The sequence below is a fragment of the Globicephala melas genome, chromosome X, assembly GCF_963455315.2.
Source record: "Globicephala melas chromosome X, mGloMel1.2, whole genome shotgun sequence".
NCBI lineage: Eukaryota > Metazoa > Chordata > Mammalia > Artiodactyla > Delphinidae > Globicephala > Globicephala melas.
In genome coordinates this window covers 88,491,988-88,512,702 of record NC_083335.1, presented here as the reverse complement: position 1 = coordinate 88,512,702, position 20,715 = coordinate 88,491,988, and the positions used below count along the sequence as shown (strand labels likewise).

The window sequence follows — 20,715 nt, the reverse complement described above, 5'->3', positions numbered from 1 at the left end:
CGATACCCAGAAATGAGCTGATCACAGTGTGGCCCCTTACCAGGGGCATTTAATCGTTACAAGCCCAGATACAAGCTCACTCCTCTGTAACCTCCCTGTTCTCAGAAGATCTCTTAGTCTTAACAGCCATCGTTGTCCATATCATCTTTTTGCCATTTATCACTTATGTCTCACAACAACTCTTCCACTGGGGCCTGAAACTCTTAGATCTTTACAGTGATTTAATTTTTCACATCTGTCTTCCACTTAACAGTGCCTGACAACAGTGGCTTGCATAAAGCTACAAGCTCTATAAATATTGGTTTCCATGATGAATGGACATATCAGAAGAGCTAACAATCACTTTGTATGCCTCAAAAATATTGGAATATTCTTCAGTCTGGAGAGAACCTATTAAATGAAATGCTGACAAATGAGAATGTGTTCTCCTCAAGGTCAGTGCTTCTTCAAGTCCGATGTGACCACAAACCACTTGAGGATCTTGTTAAGATGCAGATTTCATTCAGAAGTCTAACTTCCTACAAGCTCCCAAGTGATGTCCATGCTGCTGGTCCACAGACCACACTTTGAGTAGTGTGGTTAGGGTGTCCATGATCTCAAAGGGTCTGAAAACTGGGACACAGGAAGAATAGTTGCGGTGGAGTCCTCTATGGTTGGATTTGGATATTTGGAGGTGAAGGGTAGTACACTCACTCTTAGCTGGCCCAAGGGCAGTGAGGGGACGTTATATTACATTTAGAAGATTTTGATTTCAGCTCAATAGAGAGGAACTCCCAAACCATCAGAATTGTCTATGCAGTAAATGGGTTGCCTGAAATTATCTGTGCCCTCCCCACCTTCCCCAGCCCGGGAAGTGTTCCGTGGCAGATGAGGGATCAATGGGCAGGGGTACCACAGAAGGGAATCCTGAATGGGACAAGTTGGACAAGATGGCCCCAGGGCCGATCCAGCAAGGTTTAGGTACAGTCTTTCCTTCTCCAACTGAGAGCAGAAACCACGTCTCTTCTTATTAATAATGTTGTCAGTGTTCCTAATATAGGTCAAACATATATTCTGAAGAAAATATGAATTTATAAAAGTGCAAAGGAAAAATCAATTAAGTCCTATTACCCAGAAATAACTACTGTGAACATTATAGACTATTTCCTTCAGACTCTTTTCTAAGCATATATTTTTAAACGGTTGAGATTTTCTTGATATAAAATTTTGAACTCTGATTTTTTTCCCTTAGTATTTATATCTTAAGTAATTCCTCATGTCATTAAAAAATGTTTCATAATGCTTCTTAATCGCTGCATCATATTGTTTTCTTGTACGTTGAACTCTGATTTTTTTCCCTTAGTATTTATATCTTAAGTAATTCCTCATGTCATTAAAAAATGTTTCATAGGGCTTCCCTGATGGCGCAGTGGTTGAGAGTCCGCCTGCCGATGCAGGGGACACAGGTTCGTGCCCCGGTCCAGGAAGATCCCACATGCCGCGGAGCGGCTGGGCCTGTGAGCCATGGCCATTGAGCCTGTGCGTCCGGAGCCTGTGCTCCGCAACGGGAGAGGCCACAACAGTGAGAGGCCCGCGTAACGCAAAAAAAAAAAAAAAAAAAAAGTTTCATAATGCTTCTTAATCGCTGCATCATATTGTTTTCTTGTACGTACTGAAATGGATTTAATCAACCCCTAATCACAGGCCATTCCTGCTACTTCCATATCCTCACTACTTTATATAATGTTACAAAGATTAACTTAGTGCATAAATCTTGGTCTGCGTCTCTGATTATTTCCTTAGGTTGTCTTACTAGAGTATGGATATTTTAAGGCTCTAAATAGATATTCTCCAATTGCTTTTTAGAAAACTTGTACCACCAGAAATGAGAGAAAGTATGGATTCCCCATTTTCCTCAGCAATAGGGAAATTACCACTTTTTAAAAAATTTATGACATTGATTTCATAGAAATAGACTCATTATAGTATTCCAGTTATATTTCTCTGACTCCATTTAAGGTTAACTACAATTTTAGGTTTGTCAGCCGTTTTTATTTCTGTTTTGTGACTGAATTCTTGGCTTATTTTCCATTAGTCCTAGAATATTCCTTATCAAATGTTTATGATATTATTTTTACATATTGGAGATAAATCTGATAAGCCATCATTTGTTGTATCTGCTTAAACTATTTATTGTCTAATGTTATGTTTTCAATGTTCCAAAAGTTTTAATTTCATTATCAAATCTATTAATCTTTTTCTGCTCCCTTCAACGTCTTTTATACTTGGAAAGTCTTCTCCAAGTACAAAGGATATACTTAGTCAATAAATGTTCAATTTTTATGGTTTGAATTTTGACAGTGAACTTTAATCCACGTATAATTAATGTTCAGGTGGGCTATATAGGTTTCTTTTTCAAAGAGCTGTTCTTCTAACGAATGTATTGAATAATGTGTATCTTCTCTCACTGAATTTTTCTACATTGAAAACTTTTGCTTGTTAAAGGTACAGAAACACTTTGTTCTGTTAGTTTATTAATATTTCTAGCGAGAGCATATGACTGAGTATGCATCATTTTTTTAAAATCTTGATTTAAAATTTGCAATCTCAAAGTCTCAAACCAAGTTTACTTCTCAAATTTTCACTTTGAAAAATTTCAAAACTACAGAAAAATTAAAAGAATAATACAATGAATACCCATATACTCTCCACCTATATTCACCAATTGTTTATAGTTCCTTTAACTTTTTATACGTTCTCCCTCCCCTCCCTTCCCCTTCCCCCTCTCTGTTTTGTTTTGTTTTCCTGAACCGCTTGATAGATGCAATCATTTTGACACTTGAACTTCACCCCAAAATCTTCACCATGTATCTCCTAAAAACAAGAGCATCTTCTTACATAAACAAAATACTTGGGAAACAACATTCATACAGTAGTACTATTAACTAATAAATTGTCCATACTCAAATTTCCCCAATTGTCCCAATTATATTCTTTATAGTTTTCCTTTTCCTAATACAGAATTCAATCAAGGATTACACATTGTATTTAGTTCTTGTGGCCCTTTAGTCTCCTTCTTTTGTCTCTCATGATACTGACAGTTTTTCAATATTTCAGGCCAGTTGTCTTATAGGCTGTCTCACAATCTGGCTAGCCTGAGAGTTTATTCAAGAGTAGATCCTAGTTAAATACTTTTGTTAGAAAAACTTCATAGGTAGTGTTGTGTCTTCTCAGAGCATCACATCAGGAGACTCCTATTGATTTTTTTTTAATCAGCTTAATTGACATATAATGTACATGCACTAAAATTAGCCAATTTGAAGTGTAAAATTGAATGGATATTGACAAATTTATAGTCATGTAACCACCACTTCAGTCATGATTTAGAACACCTGCAACATCCCAAAAGGCTCCCATGTGGCCCTTTGCAATCAGTCTCCTGCCCACAATCTTGGCATCCACTGACCTGCTTTCTGTCACTATAGTTTTGACTTTTCTAGAATGTCATACGAATATATCACACAGACTTCTCTTGTCTGTCTTCTTTCGCTTAGCATAATACTTTTGGATTCATCCATGTTGTTGTATGTATCAATACATCATAGTTTGTTTATTCATTCACCAGTTGATTGACATTTGGAGTCTCTTCTTTTTCCTTTCTTTTTTTTTGGCTGCACCCATGGCTTGCGGGATCTGAGTTCCCTGACCAGGGATCGAACCTGTGCCTCCTGCAGTGGAAGCGTGGGGTCTTAACCACTGGACCGCTAGGGAAGTCCCTGACGTCTTTTCAATTTGGGGATATTATTAACAAAGCTGCTATGAATACTTGAATACAAGTCTTTGGACACATGTTTTCATTTCTCTGGGGTATATACCTAGGCATGGGATCAAAGGGTCATATGGTAGGTATGCTTAACTTTATAAGAGACTCCCAAACTATTTTGCAAAGTGAGTGGACCATTTTGCATTCCCACCAATTGCTCTGCACCCTAGCCTGCACTTGGTATTATTAATATTTTTTTTAAATGCTAGCCATTCTAACGGGTGTGTAATGGTGGCACATTGTGGCTTTGATTTGCATTCCCTTAACAGCAAATAATGTTGAACTCCTTTTTGTGTGTTTCTTCGCCATTTGAATACCTTCACTGGTGAAGTGTCTCTTCAAATCTTTCGCCCATTTTTTAAATTGGGTTGTTTGTTTTCCTAATCTTGAGTTTTGAAACTTCTTTATATATTCTGGATACAAGTCTTTTGTTGGATATGCTATTTACAAATATTTTTTCTCCCAGTCTGTGGCTTCCCTTTTAATTTTCTTACTATATCTTTTGAAGAACAGAAGTTTTACAGTTTGATCAAGTTCAATTAGTCAATTTATATGCTATAAATATCCATATATAGGTTTTTGTATGAACATATGTTTGCATTTCTCTGGATTAAATGCCCAGGAGTGAAGTTGCTGGGTCATATGAAAGGTACATGTTTAGTTTTTTTTTAAACATCTTTATTAGAGTATAATTGCTTTACAGTGGTGTGCTAGTTTCTGCTTTATAACAAAGTGAATCAGTTATACATATACATATGTCCCCATATCTCTTCCCTCTTACATCTCCCTCCCTCCCATCCTCTCTATCCCACCCCTCTAGGTGGTCACAAAGCACCGAGCTGATCTCTCTGTGCTATGTGGCTGCTTCCCACTAGCTATCTATTTTACGTTTGGTAGTGTATATATGTCCATGCCACTCTCTCACTTTGTCACAGCTTACCCTTCCCCCTCCCCATATCCTCAAGTCCATTCTCTGTAGGTCTGCATCTTTATTCCCATCTTGCCCCTAGGTTCTTCTGACCATTTTCTTTTTTTTTTTTTTTTTTAGATTCCATATATATGTGTTAGCATACAGTATTTGTTTTCCTCTTTCTGACTTACTTCACTCTGTATGACAGACTCTAGGTCCATCCACCTCACTACAAATAACTCAGTTTCGTTTCTTTTTATGGCTGAGTAATATTCCATTGTATATATGTGCCACATCTTCTTTATCCATTCATCTGTCGATGGACACTTAGGTTGCCTCCATGTCCTGGCTATTGTAAATAGAGCTGCAATGAACATTTTGGTACATGACTCTTTTTGAATTATGGTTTTCTCAGGGTATACGCCCAGTAGTGGGATTGCTGGGTCGTATGGTAGTTCTGTTTTTAGTTTTTTAAGGAACCTCCATACTGTTCTCCATAGTGGCTGTATCACTTTACTTTCCCATCAACACATGTTTAGTTTTTAAGAAAGTGCCAAGTTGTTTTATAGAGTGGCTATACCATTTTACATCCCCACCAGCAAAGTGCAAGGGATTCAGCTTCTCCATGTCCAGTCAGTACTTGTTGTTGTCACTATTTTTTTTTAGGCACTCTGAGAGATGTGTACTAATATTGCATTGTGACTGTTTGCCTTTCCTTATTGGATAAATGATATTGAGTGTCTTTTTATGTGCTTATTTTTCATGTTTTGGTGAAATTTCTGTTCATGTCTTTTGTTCCTTTTGTAATTGATTGTTTACTATTGAGCTTTGAGATTTCTTTACATGTATCTTTTGTTGGATATATGGTTTGCAAAGATTTTCTCTTGGTCTGTAGCTTGTCTTCTCATCCTCTTATCAGGGTCTTTTGCAAAGCAAATATTTAAATTTGATGAAGTCCAATTTATCCTTCTTTTTCTTTTATGTATCATGCTTTTGATATCAAGTCTAAGAACTCTTCACTTGCTCCCTGCCCTGAATGTTTTCTCCTGGGTTTTATTTTTCTGAGAGTCTTATGGCTTACCATATTACATGTAAGTCCATGATCCATCTTGAAGTGATAGTATAAAGTGTGAAGTTTAAGTTCTTTTTTGTTTTTGACTTATGGATGTTCAATTACTTCAGTATCATTTGTTGAAATGCTACCTTTCCTCCACTGACTTAGTGTTGCTCATTTGCCAAAGATCAGTTTGTACCATTTGGGTGGGTCTATTTCTGGGTTCTCTCTTCCCTTCCATTGATTTATGTGTCTATCATTCCACCAATGACAAACAAGCTAGATGACTGTAGATATATAATAAATCTTTAAATCAGATAGACTGATTCTTCCTACTTTGTTCTTCTTTTTCAAGATTGCTATAACTATGCTAGTTCCTTTCTTTTCCATATAAATTTTAGAATAATGTTGTCTATATGTCCAAAAGTTCTTACTGAAATTTTGATAGAAATTGCATTAAATCTGTATACCAATTTGGGAGAATTCACACCTTTAGTATATTGAGTTTTCCAGACCATGCTCAATTGATATATTTTTACTGAGGTGAAATTCACATAACATTAACTATTTTAAAGTGTAACTTTTAGGAGCAATTAGTACATTCACAATTTTGTATAACCATCACCTCCACCTAGTTCCAAAACATTTTCATTGACCCAAAATAAAACTCTCTATCCATTAAGCAATTGCTCCCCATTCCTCTCTCCTTCCAGTCCACTCTGCTTTGTCTCTATAGATTTAGTTATTCTGGATATTTCATATAAATGAAATCATACAATATGTGAACCTTTTCTGTCTGCCTTCTTTCACACAGCATAATGTTTTTAACGTTCATCCATTTTGTAGCATATATCAGTACCTCATTCCTTTTAACAGCTGTATAACATTCCACTGCATGTTAATACCACAATTTGTTTATCCATTTATCTGTTGATAAACATTTGAATTGTTTCATTTTTAGTTATTGTGAATAATGCTGCTATGAACATTTGTGCATAAATATTTGTTTGAGTATCTGTTCTGCCTTCATTTTTGAAAGATATTTTTACTGCGCATAACATTCCACATTATCAGTTTACTATTTCAGTACTTTAAAGACGTTGGTCCATTATCTTCTTCCTTGCATTTTTCCTGATGAAAAATCTGCTGAAATCCTTATTTTTGTTCCTCTGTGCATAACATGTCATTTTTCTGTGGCTGGTTTTAAGATTTTCACTCTATATCTAGCTTTGAGATGTTTATGATATCCCTTGGTGTAGTTTTGTTCATATTTCTTGGGCTTGGGTTGAGATTCTTACATCCATATGTTACTTATTTTCATAAAAGTTGGAAATTTTTAGGCCATTATTTCCCTGCCTTTCTTCTCCCTCTGTTATAATAATTGCATATTAGAGTGCTTTAAGTTGTCCTGCAACTCCCCAATGTCCTGTTCACTTTTTTCCAATTTTTTACTCTTTGTGTTTCATTTCAGATAATTTCTATTAGTATGTCTTCAAGTTCATTAATCTTTTTCTTCTGAAAAGTCTAATCTGCCATTAATCCCATTCATTATATTTTTCATCTCACCTCATACACTGTAGTTTTTATCAACAGAAGTTTGAGTTGTGTCTTTTTAAATTTTCCACGTCTCTCCTTTTGCCTATATGGAAAACGGTTGTTTTTTTTGACTATATGGAAAACGGTTGTTTTTTTTTTTTTGCGGTATGTGGGCCTCTCACTGTTGTGGCCTCTCCTGTTGCGGGACGCACAGGCTCAGCGGCCATGGCTCACGGGCCTAGTCGCTCCACGGCATGTGGGATCTTCCCGGACTGGGGCACGAACCCGTGTCCCCTGCATCGGCAGGCGGACTCTCAACCACTGCGCCCCCAGGGAAGCCCTGGAAAACGGTTTTAATAGCTGTTTGATTGTCCATTTCTGCTAATTGTAACATCTGTGTCAGTCTGGGTCCGTTTCTATTGATTTCCTTCTTTTCCGTTTCTACTGATTTCTTTTTTTTCCTCGTTGTAAGTTGAAGTTTCCTTTTCTTTGCATGCCTGGTAATTTTTTATTGGAGGCAATACCTTGTGAGTTTTACCTTTTTGGTTGCTGAATATTTATGTATTTCTATCAATATGCTTAAGCTTTTTTTTGGTGAGACATATCTAAATTATTTGGAAGCAGTTTGATCCTTTTAGGTATTGCTTTTTAAATGTGTCAAGTGGGATAAGAACCATGTTTAATCTAACGCTCATTATTCCTTATTATTGGGGCAAGAACTTTCTGAGTACAATTCTCCACGAGAGACTTTACAGTCAGGTTGTTGAGAGTAGGCACTATTATCAGCTTTGTGCAGACACTAAGTACCGTTCTCTCTAATCCTTTCAGGTGGTTCCCCAGTCTTGGGTAGTTTCCTCACACACATGTACTGCTCAGTACTCCACTGAATACTCAAGGAGCCTTCTGAAGATCTCTGAAGCTCTATCTCTGTGCAGGTCTCTTCTCTCAAGTAATATGTCCTTTTGAACTCTAGCAACCTTGGTATTCCTAGACTCTCAGTCCCATCTCTTCTAGTCAGAGAGGCCACCATATTCTATTTTGTTTTCCTCTTCTTGTGCCATAGGCGAGAAACTTTCTCAAGGCAGTAATCTGTGGCAATAGTGGGGTTCGCCACATTTCCTGTCTCTCATGGATTACTCTCCTTCTCTACGTGAAATCCAGTGTCTTAAAAAGCATTGTTTGATATATTTTGACTTTTTTTCAGTTCTTTCAGGGAGAAAGGTAAATCTGGACCCTGTTACTATGTCTTGGCCAGAAGCAGAACTCTAACAGTAATAATTTTTTAAATTATTACTCCAACATAAAAGTGAGATCTCGAAGAGATATCTGTATTCCCACGTTCACTGCAGCATTATTCACAATAGCCAATATATGGAAACAACCTAAGTTTCTATCAATGGATGAATGGGTAAAGATATACATATATACAATGGAATATTATTCAGCTATGAGAAAGAAGGAAACCCTGTCATTTTGTAAAAATATGGATGAACCTTGAGGGCATTATGCTAAATGTAATAAGTCAGACAGAGAAAGCAAATACTGTATGATCTCATTTATGTAGAATCTAAAAAGGTTGAACTCAGAAGAACAGATAGTAGAGTAATGGTTATCAAGAGCTTGGGGTGGAGGAAATGGGAAGATGTTGGTCAAAGGGTACAAACTTCTAGTTATAAGATGAATAAGTTCTGGGGAATCTAGTGTACAGCATGGTGATTATAGTCAAAAATGTTGTATTGTATACTTGAAATTTGCTGAGAGTAGATCTTAAATGTTTTCACCACAAAAAAGAAATGGTAATTACGTGACATGATGGAGGTGTCAGCCAACACTACAGTAGTAATCATTTTGCAATATATAAATGTATCAAATTAACGTGTTGTACACATTAAACTATGCAAAGAAGAACAAAATTGGAGAATTAAAACTACTGATTTCAAGACTTACTATAAAGTTACAGTAATCAAGACAGTGTGGTATTGGTGTAAAGACAAACACACAAATCAATGGAACAGAAGGTCCAGACCTACACATAGATCTACACATATATCAACAACTGACTTTCAGCAAAGGTACAAAGGCAATTCAGTGGAGAAACAATGATCTTTTCAACAAATGGTACTGTAATAACTGGATACCCATTTGAAAAAAATGAACTTGGAGCCATACCTCACATCATAACAAAAATTGACTAGAAATGGATTACAAAACTAAGTGAAAAGCCTAAAACTATAAAACTTCTAGAAGAAAACATAAAAGAAAACCCTTGTGACCTTGGTTTAGTAAAGATTTATTAGCTATAATACCAACAGCACAATCCATTAAAAAATGAATTGATAAAATAGACTCAATCAGAATTTAAAACTTTTGCTCTCCAAAAGGCCCTGTCAAGAGAATGAAAAGACTACCAGAGTTTGGGAGAAAATATTTAGAAATAACAGATGATGAAGGACTTATATCTAGAACATACAAGGTACTCTCAAAACTCAATCATTAGAAAATAGGCAACCATAATAAGATACTACTGTTAGGAGAACCACTGACTGAAACCGCCCGCCCTGGCCAGGCACCATAGTAACCACTTGCATGAGTTATCTTACAGCAGGAGGTCCTGGTAAGGAATGCGGAACTAACAAGCTACCACCAACTGGAAGAATTCGGGAAAGGTCAAAAGGGGAAGGAGACGCCAGTCCGTCTGTCCTATCGTCCTCCCAGAATCCTTCTCGCTGGAATCCATCTCGGCTGAGCCATGCATGCGCCACCAGGAAGGACCCTGAGTCAGAATGAGTGGCCAGAGACAACCCGAAAACTAACCCCATTACCATAAAACCCCAGACTGTGAGCCACGTGACAGAGCAGTTCTCCTGGGTTCCCTTACCCTCCTGCTCTTGGCCCGGCGCCCCTTCCCAATAAAGTCTCTTGCTTTGCCAGCACGTAAGTCTCCTTGGACAACTCATTTCCGAGTGTTAGACAAGAATCCACTCTTCAGCCCTGGAAGGGGTCCCCCTTCCTGCAACACTACCACACATCTACTAGAATGGTTAAAATTAAAAGGGTTGGTCATACCAAGTATTTGCAAAAACCTGGAGGAACTAGGACTTCATACAGTGCTGGAAGGGAAAATAAAATGATTCAATCACTTTGGAAAATAGTTTGTCAGTTACTGAAAAAGTTAAATAAACATTGTTAAAAAGGAGACAGCAGGCCCAAAATGATGTGCTAAACCCCATGTCATCAAACCAAGACTTAATACCTAGCCTAATTGCAACCTCAACACCCCCACCCCGCCCAGGAATGTAACATTTAACCGGTCAACCTGGAATTACCTAGTCAGCACTGGTGAGGTAATCTCCCCTGCCCCGTCCCCCAAATAGGCTCCTTCCATTCCCCTTAGGAGGGTGACTGTCCCTGAAACAATGCATTCTTTGCTCATAATTTTCTTTTTCTGCCCCCTTTTCACCTTCAAAAAGTTTACCTTTTCTACAGCTCAGCAGAGCTCCTTTCTATTTTCTAGATGAGATGCTGCCCCATTCATGAGTCATTTAATAAAGCCAATTTGATCTTTAAGTTTACTCATTTTGTTGAATTTTTGTTATTTAACAATATATATCAACCATTGGATCCAGCCATTCTACTGCTAGGTATTTACCTAAGAGAAATGAAAGCATATATCCACATATAAACCTGTACACAAATGTTCACAGCAGCTTTATTCGTAATAGGTAATAACTGGAAATAACCCAAATTTCCATCAATGTGTGAATGAATTAAACTGTGGTATATCCATACAATGGAATACTACTGAGCAATAAAATGAAATGAAATACTGGTATATGCAAAAACATGGATGAATCTCAAAATAATTATGCTGAGTGAAAGAGAGCAGACCAAAAAAAAAAAAAAAGTACCTACTGTATAATTCCATTTATATAAAATTCTAGAGAATGCTAACTTTTCTATAGTGACAGAAAGCAGCTAAGTGGCATGGGGGATGTTGAAGACTAGCAGAATATGCCACCCCCAAATACTCCTCTTTGGCATAAGGATTATTTTGAGCTGCCCATTTGGAGGAATAATCACAGCAGACACAGGAGAAGCTCTGAAAACAGAAGCTATCCTTTCATAAGGGACGTTTATATCTATAATGGAAATCTCCATTTGTAAGAATGTCATCCTCTCTGTACCAGGAAGTGAGGATGGCGCAAAATCACAAGAAGCTCCTATTAATGAAGAAGGCGCTGACTTATACCTGCAAAACAAATCTTACCCTTGTTGACCTTGCGTTTCCTGGTCATCTTCCCCTCCTCCACAACACACACCTTTCTTCTGTCTTCAGCTGAAGATGGCATTCAAGGTGGTGGCTTAGGTCACCTTGGAGAATTACTGCTTTTTTCTGGATATCTCCCAGGTATACCTTCTGGGTTTTTTCTCTTGTTAATCTGTCTTTTATTACAGGGGCTCTCATCCAAGAACTCAGAACGGTAGAGGGAAAATTATTTTTCCTTCCCTACAATGGGGCCGTGTAGAAGGGAGGGATTTCAAAGGAGCGTGAGGAAATTTGGGGGGAATAGGTTCATTATATCTTGATTGGGATGACATTTCACGGGTACATAGATGTGTTAGTTTATCAGATTGTACACTTTAATATGTGCAGTTCATTGTATGACAAAAAAAAAGCTCTTTTAAAAAAAAATTAGTAAGTAATACACAAGGCACCGTGATTCTCAGACAACAGGCTCCCCCTAGCCAATCTTACCTAAGCTCACAGTTACCATCAAACGTGCATCTCCAGCGCTGGTCATTCTGCTGAGATCTAGACCTCTTCATCTAGCTGCCTTATCAACATCTCCACTTCTCTGTCCCACAGGCACCCTGATTTTAATTTCGCATGCCCAAGGCAGAATTCTTGACTCCCCCTCAAACCTGATTTTTTCCTGGTATAGCCCAGCACAATGAATGGCAACTCCACCTACCCAGCTGCCAAAATGACCCAATCCTAATTTTGACTTCTTCTTCTCTCTTATCTTCAACATCCTGAACATGTCCTGAATCTATCCACTTCTCAGCAACCTCACAACCTCACTGACGTTACATTAATCCAAACCAGCCATCACTTCTCTGGCAACAGCCTCCTAGTGAGCCTTCTCACTGCCAAACTCACTCTTGTAGTTCACACACACAAAGCAGCCAGAGATTTTTAAATGCAGACGTGATCTTTTCATTCTCCAGATTAAAATCCTTCAGTAACTTCTCATGCCCTTAGGATGAAGTTCGAACGCTTTAACACGTGACGTGACACGCACAAGGTGGTCCCTATTCTCATCTGGCTCCCCTCTGCAGTTGTCATCTCTTGGCCCTCCCCTTCTCTCTCTCCACTCTCTGGTCATAGTTCAGACTAGCGCTATCTGCCGCAGCCTGAAATGGCTTGTCAGCTCCGGTTCTGTATGCAGGGAGTGGCTTCACAACGAGAAGGAAGAACGGTGGTAGCAAGGGAGAAAAAAGCAGGCAAAAGTAATTTTATCAAGTTCCTTTTTCAGTCAGCTGTTCTTGTACAGGCAAAGTAAGAAAAAGTAAACACAAAGATGACTTTGGTGGAACTATTTCTAAAGGAGAATGTATTTTGTGTTTTTCACCAAGCCATCAGCGCCTCTGGATTTTAATATTATAGTGGGGTCATAACAAGCATTTCCTCTATTGTTGGCTTTATACAGAAGCAAAGCAGTTGCTCAGGAAGCTGGGAGACTGATGAATAGTTGGTTTGATGTGTTTGAACCATTCACCACTTTGAGTTAAATGTGCATATTCTGTTCAAAATAGACAATGGGGAGGGGCGGTCCCCTTTTCCCTCTATAACTTGCATAACATCAGGCCTCACTGCTTAAACTAATGAGTATTTAGAAGTAAAGGCTCCTACTGATTCTAGCCAGTCATTAATTCTCTGCTTGCAGAGCCACTGTGGAGTTTTTCATCAGCCACATTTTTCAGCCGTTTCCAGTTGCTTCTGAGCAGCAGTGCTGACCCTTGGCTTCCTGTGCCATGCACCAGACACATAATGGGCTCGGCAGTCCCCTTGGAAGGAATTTTACTGGCGGCCAGGAACAAATGCAAAGAAGATGCACATTCTAGTGTTAGAACTCTTAGTTTGGGGGAATTTAATTGAACACAAAGTGAAAATGTTTATTTAAACCAATATATAACCTGGTAGAAGAAGGCTAGTGGGCGTGAATTCCAATTTCTTTTAAACTAATTGCACAGTCAGCGTTACCTTTTGTAATAATGATGTTTGCTCCATTATGACTCCAGGTTTATTTGTTAAATAGCTTCATTGATCTTGCCTCAGTAGGTTTTCCATTTTTACACATCACATTCTCTTGGGAACTGAAAAGCACTGTGCTTCTGAAGACGCTCAGTCAACTTGAAGAGACTCATTTTTGAGAAAGTCTTAACCTGCTTTCAACTGGAAGCAATTCAAACTTCTTTGCCCAAACAAGTATTAGGGCAGAGACTCACTACTTGAGTATATGTTTAATATCATCATTTGGAAGCTGTTTTCTGAAGGACCATTTACAGACCAATTCTAAAGGGTATTCAAAAATCTATATTCTTAACTAAAAGGAATATACATATAATTGGGAACATGACTATTCATTATTCAGTGGATTCTGAACTATGAAGCAACATAAATATTTTGTGGAAAACCCTACTGTTTCATTAAGCTACTAGTGAAGACTCCAACTGCCAACTTATAGCAAAATCAGAATGTATGGAAGAAGGAGTCAGGGAAATGAGGAACAAGTGGAAAAGGCTATGATGATGAAGCAGTCCTCACTCAAAGTAAGATAAATAAATCCAAGTTGGAAAGGCAAGAGTTTTTGTTTTTTTTTTAATTTGGAGAGATTTCATTTTGTTCAATAATTTCCTACTATTTGAAAGAAGGAAGGGCAATTTAAATATCCTAAACTCATGACTGAGGTATCCATAAAGGCTGGAAGCAATACAACCTCCGAAAAAACCAACTTCAAACAAAGACCAAGAATGGTATGTTTGACATTAATTGGATCAGAGGCAATACATAGACTAAAGTAGGCAAAATGTCTAAACTACTGTAATACTTAAAAGTACAATGCTCTTTATCTCCTCTCTATTGTCTAAAATTTTAACTACTTAGTAAGCACTCAAGTCAACCAACAGATGCAGCAACTATGGAAAACAATATGGAGGTTCCTCAAAAAAACTAAAAATAGAGTTGCCATATGATCCAGCAATCCCACTCCTGGGCATATATCCAGAGAAAACTATAATTCAAAAAGTTGCATGCACCCCGCTATGTTCACAGCAGCATGATTCACAATAGCCAAGGTGTGGAAACAACCTAAATGTCCATCAACAGATGAACGGATAAAGAAGGTGTGATATACATACACAATGGAATACTACTCAACCAAAAAAAGAATGACATAATGCCATTAGCGGCAACATGGATGGACCTAGAGATTATCATACTAAATGAAGTCAGAAAGAGAAAGACAAATACCATATGATATCACTTACATGTGGAATCTAAAATATGACACAAATGAACTTACCTACGAAACAGAAAGAGAATCACAGACATAGAGAACAGACTTGTGGTTGCCAAGGGGGAGAGGTGGTGGGGGAGGAATGGATTGGGAGTTTGGAGTTAGCAGATGCAAAGCATTATATGCAGAATGGATCAACAACAAGGTCCTACTGTAGAGCACAGGGAACTATATTCAATATCCTGTGGTAAACCATAATGGAAAAGAATATTATAAAGAATATATATGTATAACTGAGTTACTTTGCTGTACAGCAGAAACTAACACAACACTGTAAATCAACTATACTTCAATAAAAATAAATAAATAAACTCAACCAATAGACATATCCACATTGCTCTTCAAACGGTTAGGTCCAAACGGTTCAGTTAGGTTAAAAAGGGGGAAAAAGGTAAATAAACACTGAACATGAGTAATCTGCTGACAACATCCATACTTTACAACAGTGACTCAGCAAACCATTTAATGTGAACTTCAACAGCTTTTACTCAGTTCCCTATGCAAAGACATGATTTGATTTGGGCTTTCAAATGACTTTATCAATCATTCCCACAGTTCCAGGAATACTGAAAAACAATGTTCTTAGTACAAAAGGTTTGCCTATATTAACCTTCAACTCACCCAGACATCCACAGGCAGCACCTGCTTTTCCATCAAAATGGGAAATATTAGCAGCTAAAAATATAAGTATATGCAAAGGTTGTGAAACTTCTTTAAAATTTATTACCCAGGAACAATGACAATAGTTGAGATTTCTCTTTTTTAGAGGAAAGAGAAGAGGCAGCTAAAAATCTAAGTGTACGCAAAGGTGGTGAAACGTTTAAAAGTTATTATTCTGGAATAACGGCAATAGTTGGGATTTCTCTTTTTCAGAGGGTAGAGGAGACACAGAAATTACGGCCATCTTCCCCACATCCCCCAAAGATTTGAGTCACAGGGTTTATTTGTGCTGAAAACCAGAGTTATCTACTGCTTGAAACCTAAGCAGACTGCATCAGCATTTCAGGACCACCTGGGACCAAGGAGGTGAGGGCTGGGAGATTTCCAGATGGATTGTAAGACAATTCATTGATATTTACATAACGAGAATAAATGTTTTTCCTAAGATAGCATTTCCCTTCAGTGTCTTGAGACCACCAGCAAAAGAGGGAGGTACAGAAATTCTATTACATTAATAGTCTTTGTTTTTATGGCTTTGGCATTTATTAACTAGTGGGAGCTGTTTATTGGGTCATAAACTTTACTAATGGGCATATTATCTCTAAATTATAAATCTCCTTCAGTAGATGGCTTAGTTATAAAAAGAATAATTATTTAAAGTGTCTGTATGACTGCAATGTATCATGTTTATCGGCACGATTCCTATAATGGCCGTTTAATTGCTAATTGTGGGCTTGTACTGTGAATAACCAGGGCAGTGACACACATCTATGTAACAGAACAAGCAGTTGTCATCCTACAAACTCAGGAGCATATCACTGGCTTGCTTCCTTTCCTTTTCTCCTCCTACTTCTCAAATGAACTATATTACAAGCCTATACAAGGGCTAAATTATCTACATATTTAAAATCTTGAGGGAAAGACAACTGACTGAAGAGTTGAATAGGTAACTGACGAATGTGTCAGCCTGAAAAGTTCCAGGAAAGTGTCATCCTTCTTAAAGCTTGCTCTTTGGGGAATGGAAAATCTTAAAGTGACAAAATGGCTTGGCACTGTCAGTTGTCTTTGGAAAAAAAAAAATCAAGAAGTCAAAATTAGACTTTATGAGTAAATGGTTCTAGTATATAAATTGAGTATTCTAGTTTATTGGAAAATCCTATGGGATCTGTTTTAACAATGGCACATGTGGAATTATCCTAGGTTTATATATAGAAATGGTTTATTGATGAACTTCAAATTTAAAAAATGAAGGAGCCGTTGCTGTCAAGTGAATTGGTACATCTGAGTGCCAAGAAGCCAGCTCATTTCTAGGCAAAACGCTGCAAATGTGGAGTGAAAGAATAAGAAGATAGAAGGGGCCCTTGAGATGTCATCAGTTCCTCTTCCTCCCCTCAGAGCAGTCCCTGAACGTCAATGTCGAGGACCCTTCTCCATAGGCCTCCATCGTCTCTGAGAACACCAGACAATCGGATTTATGATACCTAGCACCCAGCACTGAAGAATGGGGTACACTGAGACAAACTTCTCACACTGAATTCCCAGAGGTCCATGGTTATGACTTGTAATCGAACATACACTACATGACAAAAGTTCTGCTGAGACTAATAATGTATAGTCCTAGAAGAAAACTAAAAATAGGACTAGAGAAAAGCAAAAGGGAAACATGCTGTAGTCTTAGAATATTAAAACCTCTGGGGTAGGCGGTTATGTATATGTGGAGAATGAACCAAAACAGACCTCTGAAGATCTTCAGCGTTCACATCCTTAAATATTTCAGACATAATACATTTTTGGTCATGCTATAATTATATACACATGCATATATTCCTAAGTTAGCAAGCTAACTTCAGAGATTAAAAGAGCATTAAAAACATAAACACTGCATATGTTTTAATTTCTCTCCCCAATTTTTCGTGTGTGTATGTGTTGTGAGGGAGGGTTTTTTCTTCTCATAGCTTTGCTAATTTCAGAAAATAAATACCTTCACTCTGCAGAGGTTTAAGGATTATTTTGAAAAGGTGAGTTGCTACAAAGTTTAATTATATAAGTAATAAGCGTGTGTCAAAAAGATTTCAAAAAATGTTTAATAGAATCACAACTTATTGCTCTGATATAATTTGATTTTATATTGTCATATATAGCTGTCAAAAGTCATTTTCTTTTTGTGTTGTAATGAATCAAATTATGTTGGATAGAAAATTACCAAAAGATTCTTGGTATTAATAAATCATATGTATAATAAGAATGCTCAACGTTTCTTTAAATGGCATTTTTAATAGTGCTGGTACATCAGCAATATAATATGATGTTCTGAAAAACTGAAATGACAAAAGGAGATTAATTTTGGAATATGGATTTTAATTCAATATGAACCTTGTTTTTTTTGTTTTTAATGGAATCATATCTACTGAAATAAACTTGGCAAAATTAGAGCAGGAAATCAGGAAATCAAAGGGAGTTAACCAACCAAAACTGCATGGTTACTCCTCCTCTAAGCCAAACACATCCTTTAAAAGGTTTAAATAGTAAATGTATTTCACAGGAATAGGTGATGGCATCCCAAGCCACTCATCTTCACATCTCCGGGAAAAAAAACGAAAGATGGATATAATTAGAACTACATTTCAAAGTGCAGCTTTGTAAATGCAACATCAAATTGTTCCTTGTCAAGCTCTTGGCTAAGTAGTTTATTTCCAAAGCAGATATTTCTACCATCGACTTTCAGATCATAAGGACTCTGTGGTAGATTGGATTCTTGCCCTCAATCCTTCGTCCTTCCCTGTATTAGAATTATACACTGTGCTCTTTGCCATGTGAATTTGCAGCACCTCCTATGGAGTCCTTTTTCCTGCCCCTTTGACATGAACTTGGCCACATGGCTGGCTTTGGCCTATGTAATGTTAGCAGATATACCACAGCCAGAGGCCCTAATGTGCTGGCATGATTTGGCTTGGCCCTCTGTGCCTCTGCCATCACCATGAGAAGAACATGGCCCAAGATGCTGCTGGTCCCAGAATGACACAGGTGGAGAGAGCCCAGCTGGAGCCAAGCCCAGCAGATCTACGGGCCCATGGACAAGAAAAATAAACATCTGCTGTTGTGAACTACTGAAATTTGGGGGGTTGTTATGCAGCATTATTGCAGTGATAGCTCCTCCTATACTTTATTAAGAACTCAATTTTTAAAATCCAAACTGCTAGCATATTATACTGGCTGCTTGGTTACTGTTTCTTCAATCTAACAGTGAAATGAGCACTAGATCATTCAAGGTATGTTCTTGGGGATAAGCTACTTTAAATATGTGTGTATAAATACAAATACACATATGCTTTATATATATATATAGTATATATGATACATATATGTGTGTATATATTTGTTAATTTCAGAAAAAATAAATACCTTCACTCTGAAGAGGTTTAAGAATTATTTTGATAAGGTGGGTTGCAACAAAATGTAATTATATAAGTAACATCAAGAAGATTTCAAAAATCTTGTATATATAAATCTATACACATACACACTTTTTACTTATGCTGCAATGGTGAATTAATATTAACATCAATGGTGGCGGGGGGTGAGTCCATAAGTACGGCTGCTTTCATTTCTACTGTCAAGGTTAATTGTTGCATATAAGAGGTGTCAAATCTTTCCTAGTGCCAAATTAGTATCCAGAGTCACAAGATGTCACAGAAACACAGGAAAGGGCTCAATAATTCTATGTGATGGAATTGTGGAAGCAACCTGAGCCAGTGATATCTCACTTGGGCTTTATGGGGTACGGAGCAGTTCAGCAGGGGGTTAAAGTGATGAAAGGTGTTCTAGGCATAGCGGACAGCATAAGCAAAGGCCTAGAGACCTAAAAATCTATTTTCAAGAAAGGCTGACCAGCCCAGCGGGTTTGGGGCACACGGTACAAAGTGACAAGAGAGGCAGTTGGAAGGAAAAGGTGGGGCCGAACTTGAGGGTTTCTATGCTAGTTTATACTTTATGCTGTGGCTAGGGAAAGGCACTGGTGGGTCTCAGTGAAATCGGATTGGAAGTTTATTAGATAACTCATTGGATGTATGAAGAATGAAATGAAGGAGGAAAATCACTCTGGAGGTTACTGCGATAATCCTGGGGAGAGATGATTGTGCCATAACCAGGGCAGCTGAGCCTGGGGTGAACAAGGGCTACATCTGAAAGGTTTTGCTGCAGTAGAACATACAATACCTGGAAGGTGACTGATGTGAAGTGGTGATCAAAGAAGGGGGTCATGTTATGGGTTGAACTGTGTCCCCTCAAAAAAGATATGTTGAAGTCCTAACCCCCTGATAGCTCAGAATGTGACCTTATTTGGAAATAAGGTCATTGCAGATATAATTAGCTAAGATGCAGCCATACTGGAGTAGGGTAGGCCCCCTAACTCAATATGACTGGTGACCTTATAAACTAATACAGATAAGGATGGTTCTAAGACTTCTAAATTTAGTTACAGCTGACGATGTCTGTATTAGTTTCCTAGGGCTGCCATAACAAATTACCACAAACTGAGAGGCTTAAAGCAACAAAATTTATTCTGTCACCGTGCAGGAGGCCAGATGTCCAAAATCCAGGTGTTGGCAGGGCTGGTTCTTTCTGGAGGCTCTAAGGGAGACTGTCTCATGCTCCTCTCCTAGCTTCTGGTGGTTGATGGCTATCCTTTGATTTCTTTGGCTTGTAGATACATCACCCCAATCTCTGCCTATATCTTATTCTCTCTCTCTCTCTCTCTGTGTGTGTGGCTTCACATGGCCTTCTTATAATAACACCAATTACGGGATTTAGGGGCCACTCTAATCCAGTATGATCTCATTTTAACTTTTAGTAGATGTTTTAATTATATCTGCAAAGACCCTATTTCCAAATAAGTTCACATTCTGAGGTTCTGGGTAGACATGAATCTGTGCGGGATAATGTTCAACCCAGAGCAACATTATAAGCAAAATAAGGAAAGCAAGCAAGAAGAAGAGTTTTAAATATTTTTAACTGGGAAAATAAGGATCAGAGGAAGAAACTAAGTTCAATTTGGGGCATTTTTATTTGAGGTACCCATAGGACATCAAAGTAAAGATCCTGGTAAACACCTGTAAATAGGGTTCTGTATAGCACAGACCTAGAGTCCAGAACTGTGCAAAGATGTGGAAGTCAT

At 37.8% G+C, this 20,715-nt stretch overlaps 1 protein-coding gene and 1 pseudogene across 1 annotated transcript in view; both read right to left on the bottom strand.

Annotated features, from left to right (window-relative positions):
- LOC115841202 (protein FAM3C-like) overlaps window positions 1-20,715 on the bottom strand; it is an 89,802-nt pseudogene that overhangs the window by 66,731 nt on the left and 2,356 nt on the right.
- EFHC2 (EF-hand domain containing 2) overlaps window positions 18,023-20,715 on the bottom strand; it is a 203,088-nt gene continuing 200,395 nt past the window's right edge. The window contains 1 exon segment of the mRNA XM_060292248.1: window positions 18,023-18,122. Within this exon segment, the coding sequence (XP_060148231.1) occupies window positions 18,023-18,122 (100 nt within the window).